At 51.0% G+C, this 13,372-nt stretch overlaps 6 protein-coding genes across 6 annotated transcripts, besides 1 other annotated feature; 2 read left to right on the top strand and 4 right to left on the bottom strand.

Annotated features, from left to right (window-relative positions):
• Positions 1-411: 411 nt before the first annotated feature.
• UA08_05606 (Vacuolar protein sorting-associated protein 74) lies at positions 412-1,686 on the bottom strand (the record flags this gene model as incomplete). The annotated part of the gene is made up of 4 exons (XM_020267894.1): positions 412-462; positions 523-1,016; positions 1,091-1,337; positions 1,420-1,686. 4 exons carry the CDS (start codon positions 1,684-1,686, stop codon positions 412-414), a joined length of 1,059 nt encoding a protein of 352 aa, XP_020119226.1.
• Positions 1,687-2,366: 680 nt separating this feature from the next.
• Positions 2,367-3,113, bottom strand: UA08_05605 (Acyl carrier protein, mitochondrial; the record flags this gene model as incomplete). Its single annotated transcript, XM_020267893.1, has 6 exons — positions 2,367-2,374; positions 2,432-2,470; positions 2,532-2,580; positions 2,637-2,717; positions 2,809-2,826; positions 2,895-3,113. The coding sequence occupies 6 exons, from the start codon at positions 3,111-3,113 to the stop codon at positions 2,367-2,369; spliced, it is 414 nt and encodes a 137-aa protein (XP_020119227.1).
• Positions 3,114-3,445: 332 nt separating this feature from the next.
• On the top strand, positions 3,446-4,310 carry UA08_05604 (NADH-ubiquinone oxidoreductase subunit, mitochondrial; the record flags this gene model as incomplete). The annotated part of the gene is made up of 3 exons (XM_020267892.1): positions 3,446-3,729; positions 3,853-4,118; positions 4,180-4,310. 3 exons carry the CDS (start codon positions 3,446-3,448, stop codon positions 4,308-4,310), a joined length of 681 nt encoding a protein of 226 aa, XP_020119280.1.
• A 636-nt stretch (positions 4,311-4,946) lies between these two features.
• On the bottom strand, positions 4,947-6,683 carry UA08_05603 (hypothetical protein; the record flags this gene model as incomplete). Its single annotated transcript, XM_020267891.1, has 3 exons — positions 4,947-6,434; positions 6,509-6,592; positions 6,669-6,683. The coding sequence occupies 3 exons, from the start codon at positions 6,681-6,683 to the stop codon at positions 4,947-4,949; spliced, it is 1,587 nt and encodes a 528-aa protein (XP_020119232.1).
• A 1,205-nt stretch (positions 6,684-7,888) lies between these two features.
• On the top strand, positions 7,889-10,308 carry UA08_05602 (hypothetical protein; the record flags this gene model as incomplete). Its single annotated transcript, XM_020267890.1, has 4 exons — positions 7,889-8,217; positions 8,297-8,539; positions 9,270-9,457; positions 9,524-10,308. 4 exons carry the CDS (start codon positions 7,889-7,891, stop codon positions 10,306-10,308), a joined length of 1,545 nt encoding a protein of 514 aa, XP_020119233.1.
• A 302-nt stretch (positions 10,309-10,610) lies between these two features.
• UA08_05601 (hypothetical protein) lies at positions 10,611-13,120 on the bottom strand (the record flags this gene model as incomplete). Its single annotated transcript, XM_020267889.1, has 3 exons — positions 10,611-10,660; positions 10,722-11,417; positions 11,479-13,120. 3 exons carry the CDS (start codon positions 13,118-13,120, stop codon positions 10,611-10,613), a joined length of 2,388 nt encoding a protein of 795 aa, XP_020119234.1.
• Positions 12,822-12,885: a repeat region (Identified by RepeatMasker using a combination of RepBase library and repeat library created with RepeatScout).
• Positions 13,121-13,372: the final 252 nt, after the last annotated feature.

Here is a 13,372-nt window from a genome sequence, read left to right as displayed (position 1 = left end):
AACATCGTGCTATTGATATGTGCTTCCTTCGGTACCCAGAACAGCTCACCTCATGCTCGCACTTTGTTGTAAGAAGATAAATCGGCCCGGAGCTAGAGAAGAAGGAAAGTCGATGAAGTGGTGATGATTGCATAGCCTTGTGAGGGAGGTGACTATCGGCGACAGAGTAGTGTTAAGTGACCCAAGGGAAAAGTATTCAGATAGGATGACACGATTATTCCTTTTTTTTTTCTCCCACACGAAAAAAAAAACACCTAAATAGAACAAGTAAGAAAGTCTCGGAACGGGATAGAATTCTAAATGGCCTGCTAGAGAAAATAGCACGACGAAACACGAAAGACGAGATGCCAGGAGATTGTGAGACTCGGTGAATGAGGCATGGATTGTATGGAAATTATATTTCGTAGGTGGTTACAGGAGGGAGTCAAGTCGAGTAAACACGCTTAAGCATGCCGCAATGATCTGTAATACCTTGTCAGCCCAGCCCACTCTGACAAAGAATGGGAATGCATATCAACTCACCTCTAACTGGAGCTCTCGATCTTTCGATTTATTGACCTCGTCATTAATGGCCTGCGCCAAATTGGCTCCGATGCCCTGACCCGCACCGGCTTTGCGACCAAAGGGCCATTGTGAGTATTCGGCAAGCAGTTCGTCGACTTGAGCAAAGGCTCTTTCTCGGGATTCATGGCTCATAGTGACCAGTGCGTTCTCTAGCACGTTGGCCGCATATGCGGCACACACCATGCTTATTGTCCGGAGGTAACGAAATTCGGCGTCTTCTGGAAGCCACTGGTTGGGAGATAGGATAACAGTGCGGCTGCTACAGACGTTACGGACTCGTTTGTGGAGTTCTTCCTTTGCGCCCGAATCGGCGACTGGATGGGTGGCCATATCGAAAAGGAGGAAGTTGCGCTTTTCGGTGCGAAGGACACCTTTGTCCACGAGGCCTTTCATGATTCGTTCGCGAACTTGTTTCAATTGATAGCCGATCTTCATCAGGTTCCAAGTCTCGCCTATCAGGTTATCAGCCCAGGCGTGTTCCCTCCAGCTAATGGAAAGGCGCGGGGAAAGAAAAAAAAGAACATACCGCTCATCAAATCGATCCAAGTGCTCACACTCATTTTCTCACTCGACTTCATCATCTTGAGTGCCTCGTCCAGCAAGACCTCACCGGTAAGAGTGTCGTCAATCACCTCGATTATTCGGTCTGCGAGAGGGAACCTCCTGCGAGAAGGGTCTTTTTGCATGCTTATTCGGCCGCGAAAAGCGAGTTCGATAACAATGCAACCGCGTAGAGCGTAGGAGATATTCTCGTTCCAAAAGGACAAGTAGCCCTAGAAAGTAATGCGAGAGTCGTTAATTAGCCAATTGCTTTTCTTCCTTCCCCTTATGGGATACAAAGAGAGGCATACGCACCTGTTTGTCCTTGAGCCCCAGAAGCAGCACCTCATCCATTAAAGTCAACTTGGGTAGCCTTGTCCGCTCCTCGTTCTCGCTGATGTCCCGTGGATCATACGCAATCTTGTGGCCATTTTCGCCGTCGGTATAAGACGTCTCTGGTGAGCGGGCCTCGACTGCTGTTCTGCTGTTAGGGACTGGAGACGAGACTCGGCTCCCTTCGTCGTTATCTTCGCCGCCGACTCGACCGCCTCGACGGCGTGTCAGTCCGCCGGCTGAGGCCATAAGGTGTAGCCTGAAAAGGAGGTTGTCCGAGGAGAAATAATTACTGAATCGCCGAGGGCAAGCTTATCGCGAGCCTAAAGGGAAAAAAATCGATGTCGATCAACAGACGTGGACAATTTCGAAGATCCGAGTTGAATGGGCGACGTTGAGGGGGTAATTCGAGATGCTCCGCAAAATGCGCACGAGAACAGCTGGGACGCTGGGTTCGACGATAGGAGAGCAAGAACGTGACCGCAAAGAAGAGAGAGGAATGGAAGGAAATGTGCTTCCTCCTTCAGGATGGCAAGCGCAGAGGCCAATTGTGCTTTTATTCTGCGATCCCGAAGAGTTGAAGGCGTGAGTCCGCTAATAAATAAATCTGACTGACTGATCTCCCGAGAGCTGAGCCTTGGCGGCGCTACCGCCTGAGGCAGTCAACAGTGAGCGTGCGATTTATTCTACATTGCAAGGAAAAGAATACATCCCATTCTGTGACTTATCTACGATTACACGTATATGTTTTGGCAAGTGTGATTTTATGAAGCTGAGTCCGATAGATGATATACAGGAGGTACACAGTACCAAGAACCACGAGTAGATTAAGTGCACAGGAGAACGCCAAAACTAGTGGCGTTCGATATCTAAACGATTCTCAAATGACACACCAAGTTCACAAAGTCCCGTCCTTCTAATTTGCCCGTTTAATGGGCTGGAAGGGTTTGTTAGCGATCAACTCCTGCATGGCGACTGCGAGGCGACTACGTACCATCAGGCTGAGAGAGAATGTAGGTAACAGCTTGCTCGACTGGAAAAGATAGTTAGTGTGGAATCCGGAAAGACAGTGAAGATACAATAGTGTAACATACCGCTGTGGATGGCATCGGCGTCCTTGTCGGGGATTTCAATGCTGAATTCCTGTTTGAACAGTCAGTATAGCTGCCGGGTAATTTCAAGTACGGTGCATATCATACCTCCTCAACAGCCATCACCACCTCGACAACATCAAGGCTGTCCAAGCCCAAGTCGTTCGTGAAATGAGAGACACCAGTAATCTGTCCAATTCCAATGTTAGGGACACTGATGATAAATGCATAAATGGCGCGTAACACCGGTTATTATTTTGGCTATACGGAAAAAACGAACCTTGCTGGCATCGTTGACCTATACGCGAGTTGTCATGTCAGCGCTGGCGTCGAAGCCGAGACCCCAAAAAGCAACCGTTTACACACCTTATCGAAGTTCTTCAACAAGTTGACTATACGGCCCTCAACTTCATCCTTGGACAGGCTGGCGGGAGCAGAGTAGAAGCGGAGAGACTGAGACTGGAAAACAGGGACGAATTGAGATGGGCGAACAGCAGGAGTGATCTGAATCTGACGAGCAGCAGAGGCCCGGATGGTGCGAGGGACCGAAGCTCTGAGCGAGCGCACAACGGCAGAGCGGAACATTCTGACGACTGAGTAGAAATATAAAGAGAAGACTTATTCAAGTGGGCAGGTAATTGGGGGGAGCGCAGGCAGAGTGAGAGCTGTCGCGGAGAAAGTACGAGGTTGAGGTTGAGGTTGAGGTTTTGATGATGAACGAACTCCCGGCGTTTTCCTCTCGGCAGAGCAAAATCCTGCCGCCAGCCAATCAGAAGCCACACGAACGGAATGACCTAAGCTAAACTTGCTAACCGGCGACAACCTCAGAAACCCTTCTCTCTCTCTCTCTCTCCCCTCCCTGCCAATTCCTCAAACGCCACCGGCAACACCAACCCCCTCACAACCTCTCCCCCATCATGGCCTCACCGCAGTCAATTGCGAGGCTAGTTGCTTCTCGCCGGCCTCTCGCCACTGTGCCGTCCTCGGCTGCCCTGCGAGCTATCGCTGCCGCAAACTTCTCGTCTTCTGCATATCGCGCAGCCACTCCTTCGGGGCCTCCTCCTTCGGGTTTCAGACTGCCACCGCCCAAGAAATGGGACCAGTCCGATGAGTCGTCGTTAGATAAGGCGAGCAAATACTTCCTCATGTCAGAGCTGTTCCGTGGCATGTACGTCGTGCTCGAGCAGTTCTTCCGCCCACCGTGAGTCTTTCCCCACCCCCAATTGTCGCGAGACCGAGCAATTCTCTTTGAAATACAGCAGAAATCGAGTCTCAAAGCTAGTGTTTTCTGTGCCGCGTGTTGAGCTAATTGCCGTGCAATCAGTTACACCATCTTCTATCCCTTTGAGAAGGGACCTATCTCCCCACGATTCCGCGGTGAACATGCTCTGCGCCGATACCCGTCTGGCGAAGAACGCTGCATTGCTTGCAAGCTCTGCGAGGCCATCTGCCCCGCCCAGGCTATTACCATTGAGGCCGAGGAACGTGAAGATGGCAGCCGACGAACAACCAGATATGACATTGATATGACAAAGTGCATCTACTGTGGATATTGCCAGGAGAGCTGCCCAGTTGACGCCATCGTTGAATGTGAGTTTTTCTCCTCCCTCTTCTACATCTAAAGCATACGAATGTTGACAACGCCCTTCAGCCCCCAATGCCGAATACGCCACAGAGACTCGAGAGGAATTGTTGTATAACAAGGAGAAACTACTTGCCAATGGAGACAAATGGGAACCCGAGTTGGCTGCCGTCGCTCGTGCTGATGCTCCCTACCGATAAGGGAATTTGCAAATAATTTGCAGTCTACGTCCCTGAATAATGTACATATCAAATGACCCAAAGAGGATTTTCGTTTCCAGACGAGGGTCCCAAAAGGAGCCCAAGTGATCTTTTTATGTGCCCGCCTTTAGTTTTATATTTGCTGTTCTCACTATTGTTTCCTTTGTTGAAATTGTAAAACGGTTCGTTTTTGGTTCGTTTGTCTCGTTGGGATTTGCCTGGAAAAAAAATTCAAGGAATGTGTCTCCATCAACATACGGAAATGAAGTAACAATATTTTTATATCATACATGCCTACTCGTACAGATAGGTGCATTCAACTGGTCGACATTACTAGCACAGCTGTATAAATTGCGTTTCCAATTTTTATTCATTGCCATTTTTATCCATAACACTGCTAACCGGTACGCCATGGCTTTTAAACCTCGACAAACCCATTCCAGGGCGCTGTACAAGAAAAATCGTCGAGAAACTGCCAGAACATGCCCAGAGAGAGAAGAAAAGAAAAAAAAAAAAAAAACAAGACAAAAATAATAGACAAAGATAGATGATGCATGCCACACACGCCCAGCACAGACGAATAAATCATTTTTCATGCCAAATCAATCACTTTTGTTTCCCTCCATTCTGGTTAATTTATTTCTTCTTTCCACCGGACTTGGCTTTGAAACTTCCCTCAAAGCCAGGTCGGGCTTTGGGCTTGCCTCCCTTGCCACCAGCTTTCTTTCCTCCTCCTCCTCCTCCTCCTCCTCCTCCTCGATCTTCTTTCCTCTTGCGGATATTCTCGTCGCGGCGTTTTTGTCTCATTTCTTTACCCTTGGCTACGCCGTCGATTCGTTCGCGCCATTCACGCTCGGACTTTTTCTTTGCAGATTCTTTGCGTTTCAGGGCCTTTTTCAGCAGCGAGGTGTCGTCACGAACACGCTCGCCATGAGCCCGCTTCTTCGCGTTTAGCCACATGTCCTTCTCTTCAATCTCAGCTCGCTTGTCCGAGTCAAGGCCCGACAGGCGAGTGTTCTTGGCTTCGGCCGCTTTCAGTGCTGCAGCTGGGTCTCGCGGACCGTGCGTGTTCTTGTCATCAAGCAGACGGGAGAGCGTGGGGTCGGCATGTTGCCCGTCTGGGAATGCAATGCGGCCAAAGGCGAAGTTGTTGGAGTTGGAAGCGAGGGATTCCGCGGGAGAACGTGGTGATGCCAGTAGTGAGCCGGGTCCACCGGGGGAGAAGCGTCTTTGCATTTCATCATCCTTTTTCTGTTCTTCTTCTTCCTTGGCCTTGCGCCTGAGTTCCTTTTTGTGTCGTTTGCGCTCCTCGGCCTTGATTCTGCGCGCCTCAATGAGTTCTTGGCGTGTCCGAGCTGGCTTTCCGTTGAGGCCGTCTGCATGCCGGGCTGCTCGCAGTTCATCAAGACGCTTTTGTAGTCTTTGTCGTAGCTCGTCGGGGGTGGTCTTGAGAGGTTTCAGTGCAGGCTTCGAGGTTGTTCCTGGAGCCTCGCTAGGCGGGACGATTGATGAAATGGACGAGCTGCCGGAGTTGTCATTCGACATCTCGAAATTCGAGAATTCTGGAGTGGATGAGGTAGATGATGTTTCTGGAGCGAACCCCTCGACTACGTCCATATCATTGCTGTCTTCTACGGGGGTATCTTTCTCCGTGTTTTTATCCGATGGCTCTTCTTGCGAGTCTTCTGTGGTGGGCTTGGGCTGCTCTTCAGCGGCTTTCCTCCTTTCCACTTTTGCCGCGTCCTTGGCCTTTTTCCTCTCGCGTTGCGCTGCCTTTTTCTCGGCCTTTTTTTCCGCTTTCAATTTTCGTCGCTCTTCTGCATCTACATCCCGAGTCGACGCTTTATTATTCTCTTCGGCAGCATCTGCCTGTTTTTGCTTCTTGCTCTTGATATCCCCGCGCTTTAGGCCTTCCTTGGGGAGCTCCGAGCCCAATTCGCTCACGGAGGACTGGCTCTGATTGTCATCATCATTTTCATTCCCGTTTTCAGGTTCGTCTCGTTTCCGCTTTCGAGCATTCTCATCCATGACATCCTTTGCTGACTTGGCGGCATCGGGGTCTAGCTTGGCCAGTTTGGCGTTCTTGGCCTCTTCCTTGGTTTGCTTTTTGCGCTGCCATTGGTCCTGTGCAAGTTTTTGACGATGGTGTGAGTGTGTGTGATCAGATGATTCAAGCACGCAATTGATGCTGGACTCACACTATGGTCCTCCTCATAGTAGTATTTGGCAGGGATCAAGGACATGAGCCCACTGAAGGCATCGGAGTGGCTTCGCAGCCGTTCCTAAGGGAAGAACAAGAGACGCAAATCAGTTTCTTTCTGTGTAGACGGAGAAGCAGGCAATCGATTGCAGACGCACCTCGAGGTCCTCCATGGTGTCTGCCTACTACACGCTGTGGGGAAGCTGAAAGACGAGGCTTCGCAGCTGGTCAGGAAGATATCGACTTTGCACGAGAAAAAAATTGGTGTGGGCTGTAAATCTTGGCACGGGTAAATGCTGGGCGGTGGGGCCGCAGGTCAGTCACAAGCTTGTCGATTGTTGATTCAAGACTGTTAACTAAGGGCAAAGTTACACTATTATTGTAACCACGAACTAGTTGACTGCATTGTTGTCAATAGAGTGACTGTCAAACAGCGTATTAAGGAGACTTGCATTGGGGATGAGTCTGCCTGGAGACTAACTAACGAGTGCGGGCAACCGGTCCATCTGGGGCGAGGTCACGTGAGCCGCTCTCTTAGTCTCTCGAGTCTCTCCAGAGAAGTAACTAGTTAACTAGTTAACTAAGTTAACTTAGATAGTGATTGATTATATAACATATAACGTGAGATCAGGGTCTGGTTGTTCACGAGCGTACTGGTTACCACATCAGGCAATGAACGGTGATGTCACGGCGACCCTGAGGTAGCGTACATTCTTGGATTTCAGTGCCTGAAAGAATTGCGACACCGCACTGCCCTACGTGAAGATAATACGGTTAGTCTCTGTATGAGTTGTATGAAGACACTGAGACTGAGCCACAACACCGCCACACCACATGGAAGACGCGGAAGTACGCAATACGCGGCCGGTACGCTGGGCGCTGCTAATAATAGGCCCGCGCGGGCGAAATATTACGGAGCCAATACCGCCAAGCCCCGGCCAAGCCGCCGGCAGCCACGATGGCGGGGCACCGCAGCCGAAGCAACCGACGGAATTTGCGAGTCTGTAATTAATCCTTACGTGCAATACGTAAATAACACGCGTATTGGGTGGGTAAACGTGCGTCACCATCGACCTTCTGCCGAATAGAGCAATGCGGATTAATTACACATGATGAAGCCTGTGAATAACAAGAGAAACCGAAAAAAAAAAAAAAGACAAAGAGCCAAGCCCAGCGGCGCAGTAAGCAAAACTGGGGTTTCAGCTGATGCCCGCGCGACCTGATGACTGACGGGCTGCCTGGCTATATAAGGACCCCGCTCCACCAGCCCCTCGACTCTGTTCATCTTTCTTCATCCATCACTAACTATATCCTCCTCTGACAAAATATCTCCCCTTTATCCATCGATAACTCTTTTTACCACCCATACCTCAACAAAATGTCCGGCTACAACAACGAGTACTACGGCCAGCAGCAGGGCGGCTACTACAACAACAACCAGGGTGGCTATGGCCAGCAGGGGGGCTACGGCCAGGAGCAGTACGGCCAGCAGCAGCCCCCGTACGGCCAGCAACAGGGCTACGGCCAGGAAGGTCAGCAGCAACACTACCAGCAACAGGGCTACGGCCAGCAAGAAGGCTACGGCCGTCAGGAACAACCCGCCTATGGCCAGCAAGGCGGCTACTATGACCAGCAGAACCAGTCTTCCTACGGCCAACAACAGCAACAATACGGCCAGGAAGGCCACCAGTACGGCGAACGCCAAGGGTGAGTAAACGACCTCCCAATCCCTCAAAATGTGATATATAACAAAACACGTCACTAAACATCTCACGTCACAAAACAGTTACGAGAACCAAGGCCAGGCTACCTCCGGTGAAGGCCAGGATGGCGAGCGTGGTCTAGGCGGTGCGCTTGCCGGCGGTCTGGCTGGTGGTTTCGCCGGCCACCAGGCACACCACGGCATTCTGGGAACGATCGGTGGCGCCATCATGGGCAGCATCGCCGAGGACTTCATCAAGGAAAAGCGACACAACAACAACCAGGGTGACCAGGGCAGCCAGGGCGGTTACGGCCAATACTTCCAGAAGTAGGTGCGTCGGTGCGTCCCTTCACCAACACAGGCATCGGCATGAGGCAGTATGTTAGAAGGGATCGGGGCTAAAAGAAGGAGATTCCTGATCCTTCTATTATTCCTTTTCTTGTCTAAATTTGATTCGTCTTGTTTCCTTCCTACCTTGTTTTATCTGAGTTCGGCATGCGGACTGGTTTTAATGTCAACGGTCTATTGACATCGGCGTTTTGGTTGTTGTTTGCTGAGTATCGAATACATATCGCATGAAGAATGCTCATTATGATAATCATTGGTCTGAATTATTCTCGACATGGAGGATGCCCTTGTAGTGCCGGAATGAAATGGAGGGTAAAAATCATATAATGAATGAATTATGGAAGCAACGTTTGTCGCAAAGCACGCTATGCCACAAGAGGGAAAGCTACACCTTCCCGAAAGCCATCTCGGCGAATCAAAATGCTCGTAGAAGGACCAAACCATACTACATCCGGCTTAGTGGGAATACTGTCAATCCTAACAAATCATTTTCTCCATGCAAGACCGTCAAGCACAGCCAGTCCATCTGACATTTTCCAAAGACCACACACCAGCGCACCATGATAATACGGCAGTTGTGCCTGCGGCAAAGTAGGTGTCTTCCCTCTCAGTCCCTTGCAATGTGAAATATTGAAATTCCCAAAGCACGTCTAATTGAGTGATTCCCTCAAGGCCGCAATGTCCCGTTACTCATTCAAACGCCCAAAAGGTTCGGACGATTCGCCTCGACTGACACAGCTCCGCCTACCACGACGACCACACTAGCAGAACTGGAATATCCTTTGCTTCCTGAGGATGGCCTAGTCGAGGCCACCGAGGTGTCGGACGTGCCGTCGGCTACAAATGCTGGGCCTGCAGTTGACAGTCGCAAAGCTTTTATGAAAGCAGCCAAACATCGTGAGTTGGCAATTGATTTTTTTCTTCTCTTTAATTTTTACCATACTGACTTTGTGAAATTCACAGGCCAAAAGCTGCAAAAAATCGGTACTTCCGTATCGCAAAAATATGACCCGAACCACCTCCTCAAGAACCCACCCAAGCCAGCAGACATCACCCTCGAGCTGCTCCTAGCCTCTCAAACGCATCTCGGACACACCACATCGCGATGGAACGCGCTCAATTCGCGCTACATATTCGGTATCCGCGAGGGAGTGCACATCATCTCCCTCGACGCCACAGCCGCCTACCTTCGGCGTGCCGCCAAGGTAGTTGAAGAAGTAGCTCGACGCGGCGGCCTCATCCTCTTTGTCGGCACACGCGAAGGGCAAAAGGACAGCGTTGTCCAAGCTGCCGAGCTGGCCCAAGGATACCATGTCTTCGAGCGCTGGATTCCCGGCAGTCTGACCAACGGACAGCAGATTCTCGGCAACTGCGAGATCAAAGTGGTCAATGCCTTGGACAAGGAACTCACCGAATACCAGCAGTACATGGCTGACCGGCCGGCCCTGAAACCTGATCTGGTGATTTGTCTCAATCCGATTGAGAATGAAGTGTTGCTGCATGAGTGTGGGCTAAATAATATTCCGACGATTGGTATCATTGATACCGACGCGGATCCGACTAGAGTCACGTACCCGATTCCGGCGAATGATGATAGTTTGCGGTGCGTGCAGCTCGTTGCTGGTGTTTTGGGTAGGGCTGGTGAGGAGGGTCAGCGGCGACGATTGGAAGCGGCTTCTAGTGGTGTTTTGACGTACAAGCCTGTCAAGGAGAGCGATATCAAGCCTGCATCGGAGATTGAAGCCTGAGTTGTATTCAGGAAAATCTTTTGGCATTGGTCTGGGTGCAGCGTGTATGAATAGATTTCTTCGTGTATGTTTTGAGGGGGATTTTTTTTAATATATACATTGAGATTTACAATTAACTTCATAACTTCTCTTTCTCTCCCGGTTTATAGAGACCATCCACTCAGCGAGAAACCGATAAACCCTCCGTCCTCGACTCTCAACACCCACATACTCCAACGGCCTCCCCAGGTCAGACACAATATATCTCCCATCGCCATGCGGAAGAACAATATCCAGGTCCTTCCAAGCGGGCACATACCCATTCACCACCCTGTCCAACCCAACAGTAACCTTCTCCAGCGTAGCACTATATCTGATCGTGAACGCAGAAATAGCATCATTCCGCGAATACCCATCATCTTCCCTCCACATACACTCAAACACGCGTCCATGCGAACTAGCCCTTGGCGGGAAGATTTCCACGCCCCGATAGTCATCGTCTTCCACATCAGGACTGGCCGCGGCTGCATCTACTCTGTCCTCGCCGGGCGTGCGAGTCGCCACGCTTTTACCAATAGGTATAGCGCCGCCGACGCGCGCAAATACGGGGATGCTGGATTTCCATTCAACGGCGATTTCTACCCATTGACCCGAAGCGAGATATTGGTATGGCGCGTTCAGATTGACATATCCATAGTCGAAATTTTGTCCTTCGGTCTTCCGCGGTAAATAGAGCTTTGCCGTTGTGATGATGATGCCCGGTTCGTATACACCGCGACCACCGATGAGGAGGGTGTCGCCGAACCAGAATTGTTCTTCTTCGCCGTGTGTCAGCTTTGAGCATGTCCATACTTCCGGGTCGGTTTCGAAGCCCCAGCCGATCCAGCGCTGGGGAGGGGAGGCTTCGAGGTGGCTTTCGAGCGCGAGGGAGTAGATGTACGGTAGCATCTCGTAGCGGCGTTTGATGCTGGCGCGGATTAGAGGAGTGATTTCGGGGTACATCCATGGCTCGATCACGTCGCCGATGAGGTTGTCGAGCGGCGAGGTTTTGAAGCAGTTTATTGCGAAGCGCGGGGTGTAGATGCCTACTTGCACCCAGCGGAGGAGGAGTTCGGGGGATGGCTGAGGGCCTGATGGACCACATTTAGTTAGATGTACTTATAGTTATAGATTTGAATGTATAAGACTTACCCTCAAACCCCCCAATGTCATGGCCGTAGCAATGCAAGAGTGAAACCCCAGCATTGAGTGACAGAGCATTGGCACCTTTTAGATTCTCCCAACTGGTCACATCGTCGCCACTCCATGAACTGGCGGCGTATCTGAGTGTTCCCGCCGTTGCGCTTCTTGTCAGGACGAAAGGTCTCAAATTTGGCCGCAAATCCACCAGGGCGTCATGGGAGGCTTTGCCCATGAACTCGGTATGTAGATTGCGGCCCCAGAGGCCCACGGAGTCATTGACTTCTGCTGCACGGCCTGCTAGCCTAACATCCTCATTGTCTAGCTTCATTTTCCAGTCATCGTTCGGAAGTGTGTACTCGTTGTTGTCGTTCCACATCCCATCAATGCCGGCCCTGGCCAGCTTCTGCACTCCTTCATACCACCACTTGAAACCGAAGGAGGATGAAAAATCAATGTGGCAGCCCTCACCACCCTGAGCTCCCCCCGCGCTCCACACATCCATGTAGCCCGGTAGTCCCGTATCCGGGTCAGTGAACAGCGCTCTGGCATCTTTCAGTTTCTCAAAGTCCGGGTGCGAAGAGAGCACAAAAGGTTTGATATTAGATAACAGCCTGAGGCCAGCCGCATGCATCTGCGAAGTCCACTTCTTCGGGTCCGGGAATCTCTTCGGATGCCAAGTAAACACCGTCCTGAGACTGGGCACTCTATCGCTGAAAGAGTACCCCGAACTCATCTGATGTGCCGAGCAGGGAATGCCGTGGTGCTTCAATTTGGCCACAAAGTCTAATAGAACTTGACTGGCAGGCGGGTTGTCGACCATGGTGTATTTGTAGCCCCCGGATATATAGCCATATGCCCATCTGGGAGGCAGGAGTGGAAAGCCTGCGAGTTCGGCGTATGTGCGGACAACGTCCTTCAATGTCTTGCCTACAATGAAATATTCCTCCAGACCCCCGTAGTCCTGGCGATATACTTTGTACGGTCCATATAGACCGTCTAACTCGGAGCCTAAGCTCCATGTACCCCTAGAATGGGAGGTTGAGAAGATGGCCACCACGCCCTCGCTGTTCGCTTTGATCAGGAGCGGGATGTGTTTGTACAGTGGATCCGTGCGGTAGACGTCGTATCCGAACGTGTCCGAGGCCGATAGAATGAAATGTCGATTGGTCAGGTCCATTGGCGCTGCTTTCTCGCCTAGCCCGACATGGAGCGCTTCCCTGTCGAGGACGCTGTAGTGCGACACGCCGCTGGAGTCGGCGACGTATGAGCGGCCGGGCAAGTCACGGTGAAGAAGCTGCTTGGAGTCCGTCCAGGACAGGGAGACTACAGGCGTATTCTCCCATTGAACCGTAGCTGTCACCGCGCCGACTTTTGTTGCTGTTGCTGTTGCTGCTGCTGCTGCTGCTGCTGATGATGGAGTAGTGCTGAAGGAGGCATCATTGTCAAGCGTCTCCTTTACAGGATCACCAACACTGGGATACGGCGGCAGAGGATGCTCTTTGGAAGTAAATCGCACTCGAAACAGATTTGTGCGCACAGCTTCAAAGGTGAAATCGAAGCTCTGTTTGCCATCGACTGAATGGAGGGCTACGAGTGCTGACTCCGCGCTGCGAAGCTTGTACTTCTTTGGGACGAACTCTCTTTGAGGCATTTTGGACAGAGTTAATCCGCATCAGTGACTTGCAGTTGGCCTGTCCTGTTCTCTTCATGAGAGGGATTCAATTGCCTTGGGTACGTACATGGGTAGGAGTGAAATAGGTTGACAGCACCCCACCACGTGCCCCCGTGGTTGATGGACTTCCCTCCGAGCGTGCAGCCTGTCCATTACCTAAGTATACCTCATGTTCCCATGGTAGCTGCACTTATATGGCACTGTTGAAGTTGATCATCTCGTTTATTGAGC

Source organism: Talaromyces atroroseus (assembly GCF_001907595.1).
Source record: "Talaromyces atroroseus strain IBT 11181 chromosome Unknown scaffold_7, whole genome shotgun sequence".
NCBI lineage: Eukaryota > Fungi > Ascomycota > Eurotiomycetes > Eurotiales > Trichocomaceae > Talaromyces > Talaromyces atroroseus.
The sequence above is the reverse complement of the archived record's forward strand: the minus strand, read 5'-3'. Positions and strand labels throughout refer to the sequence as shown.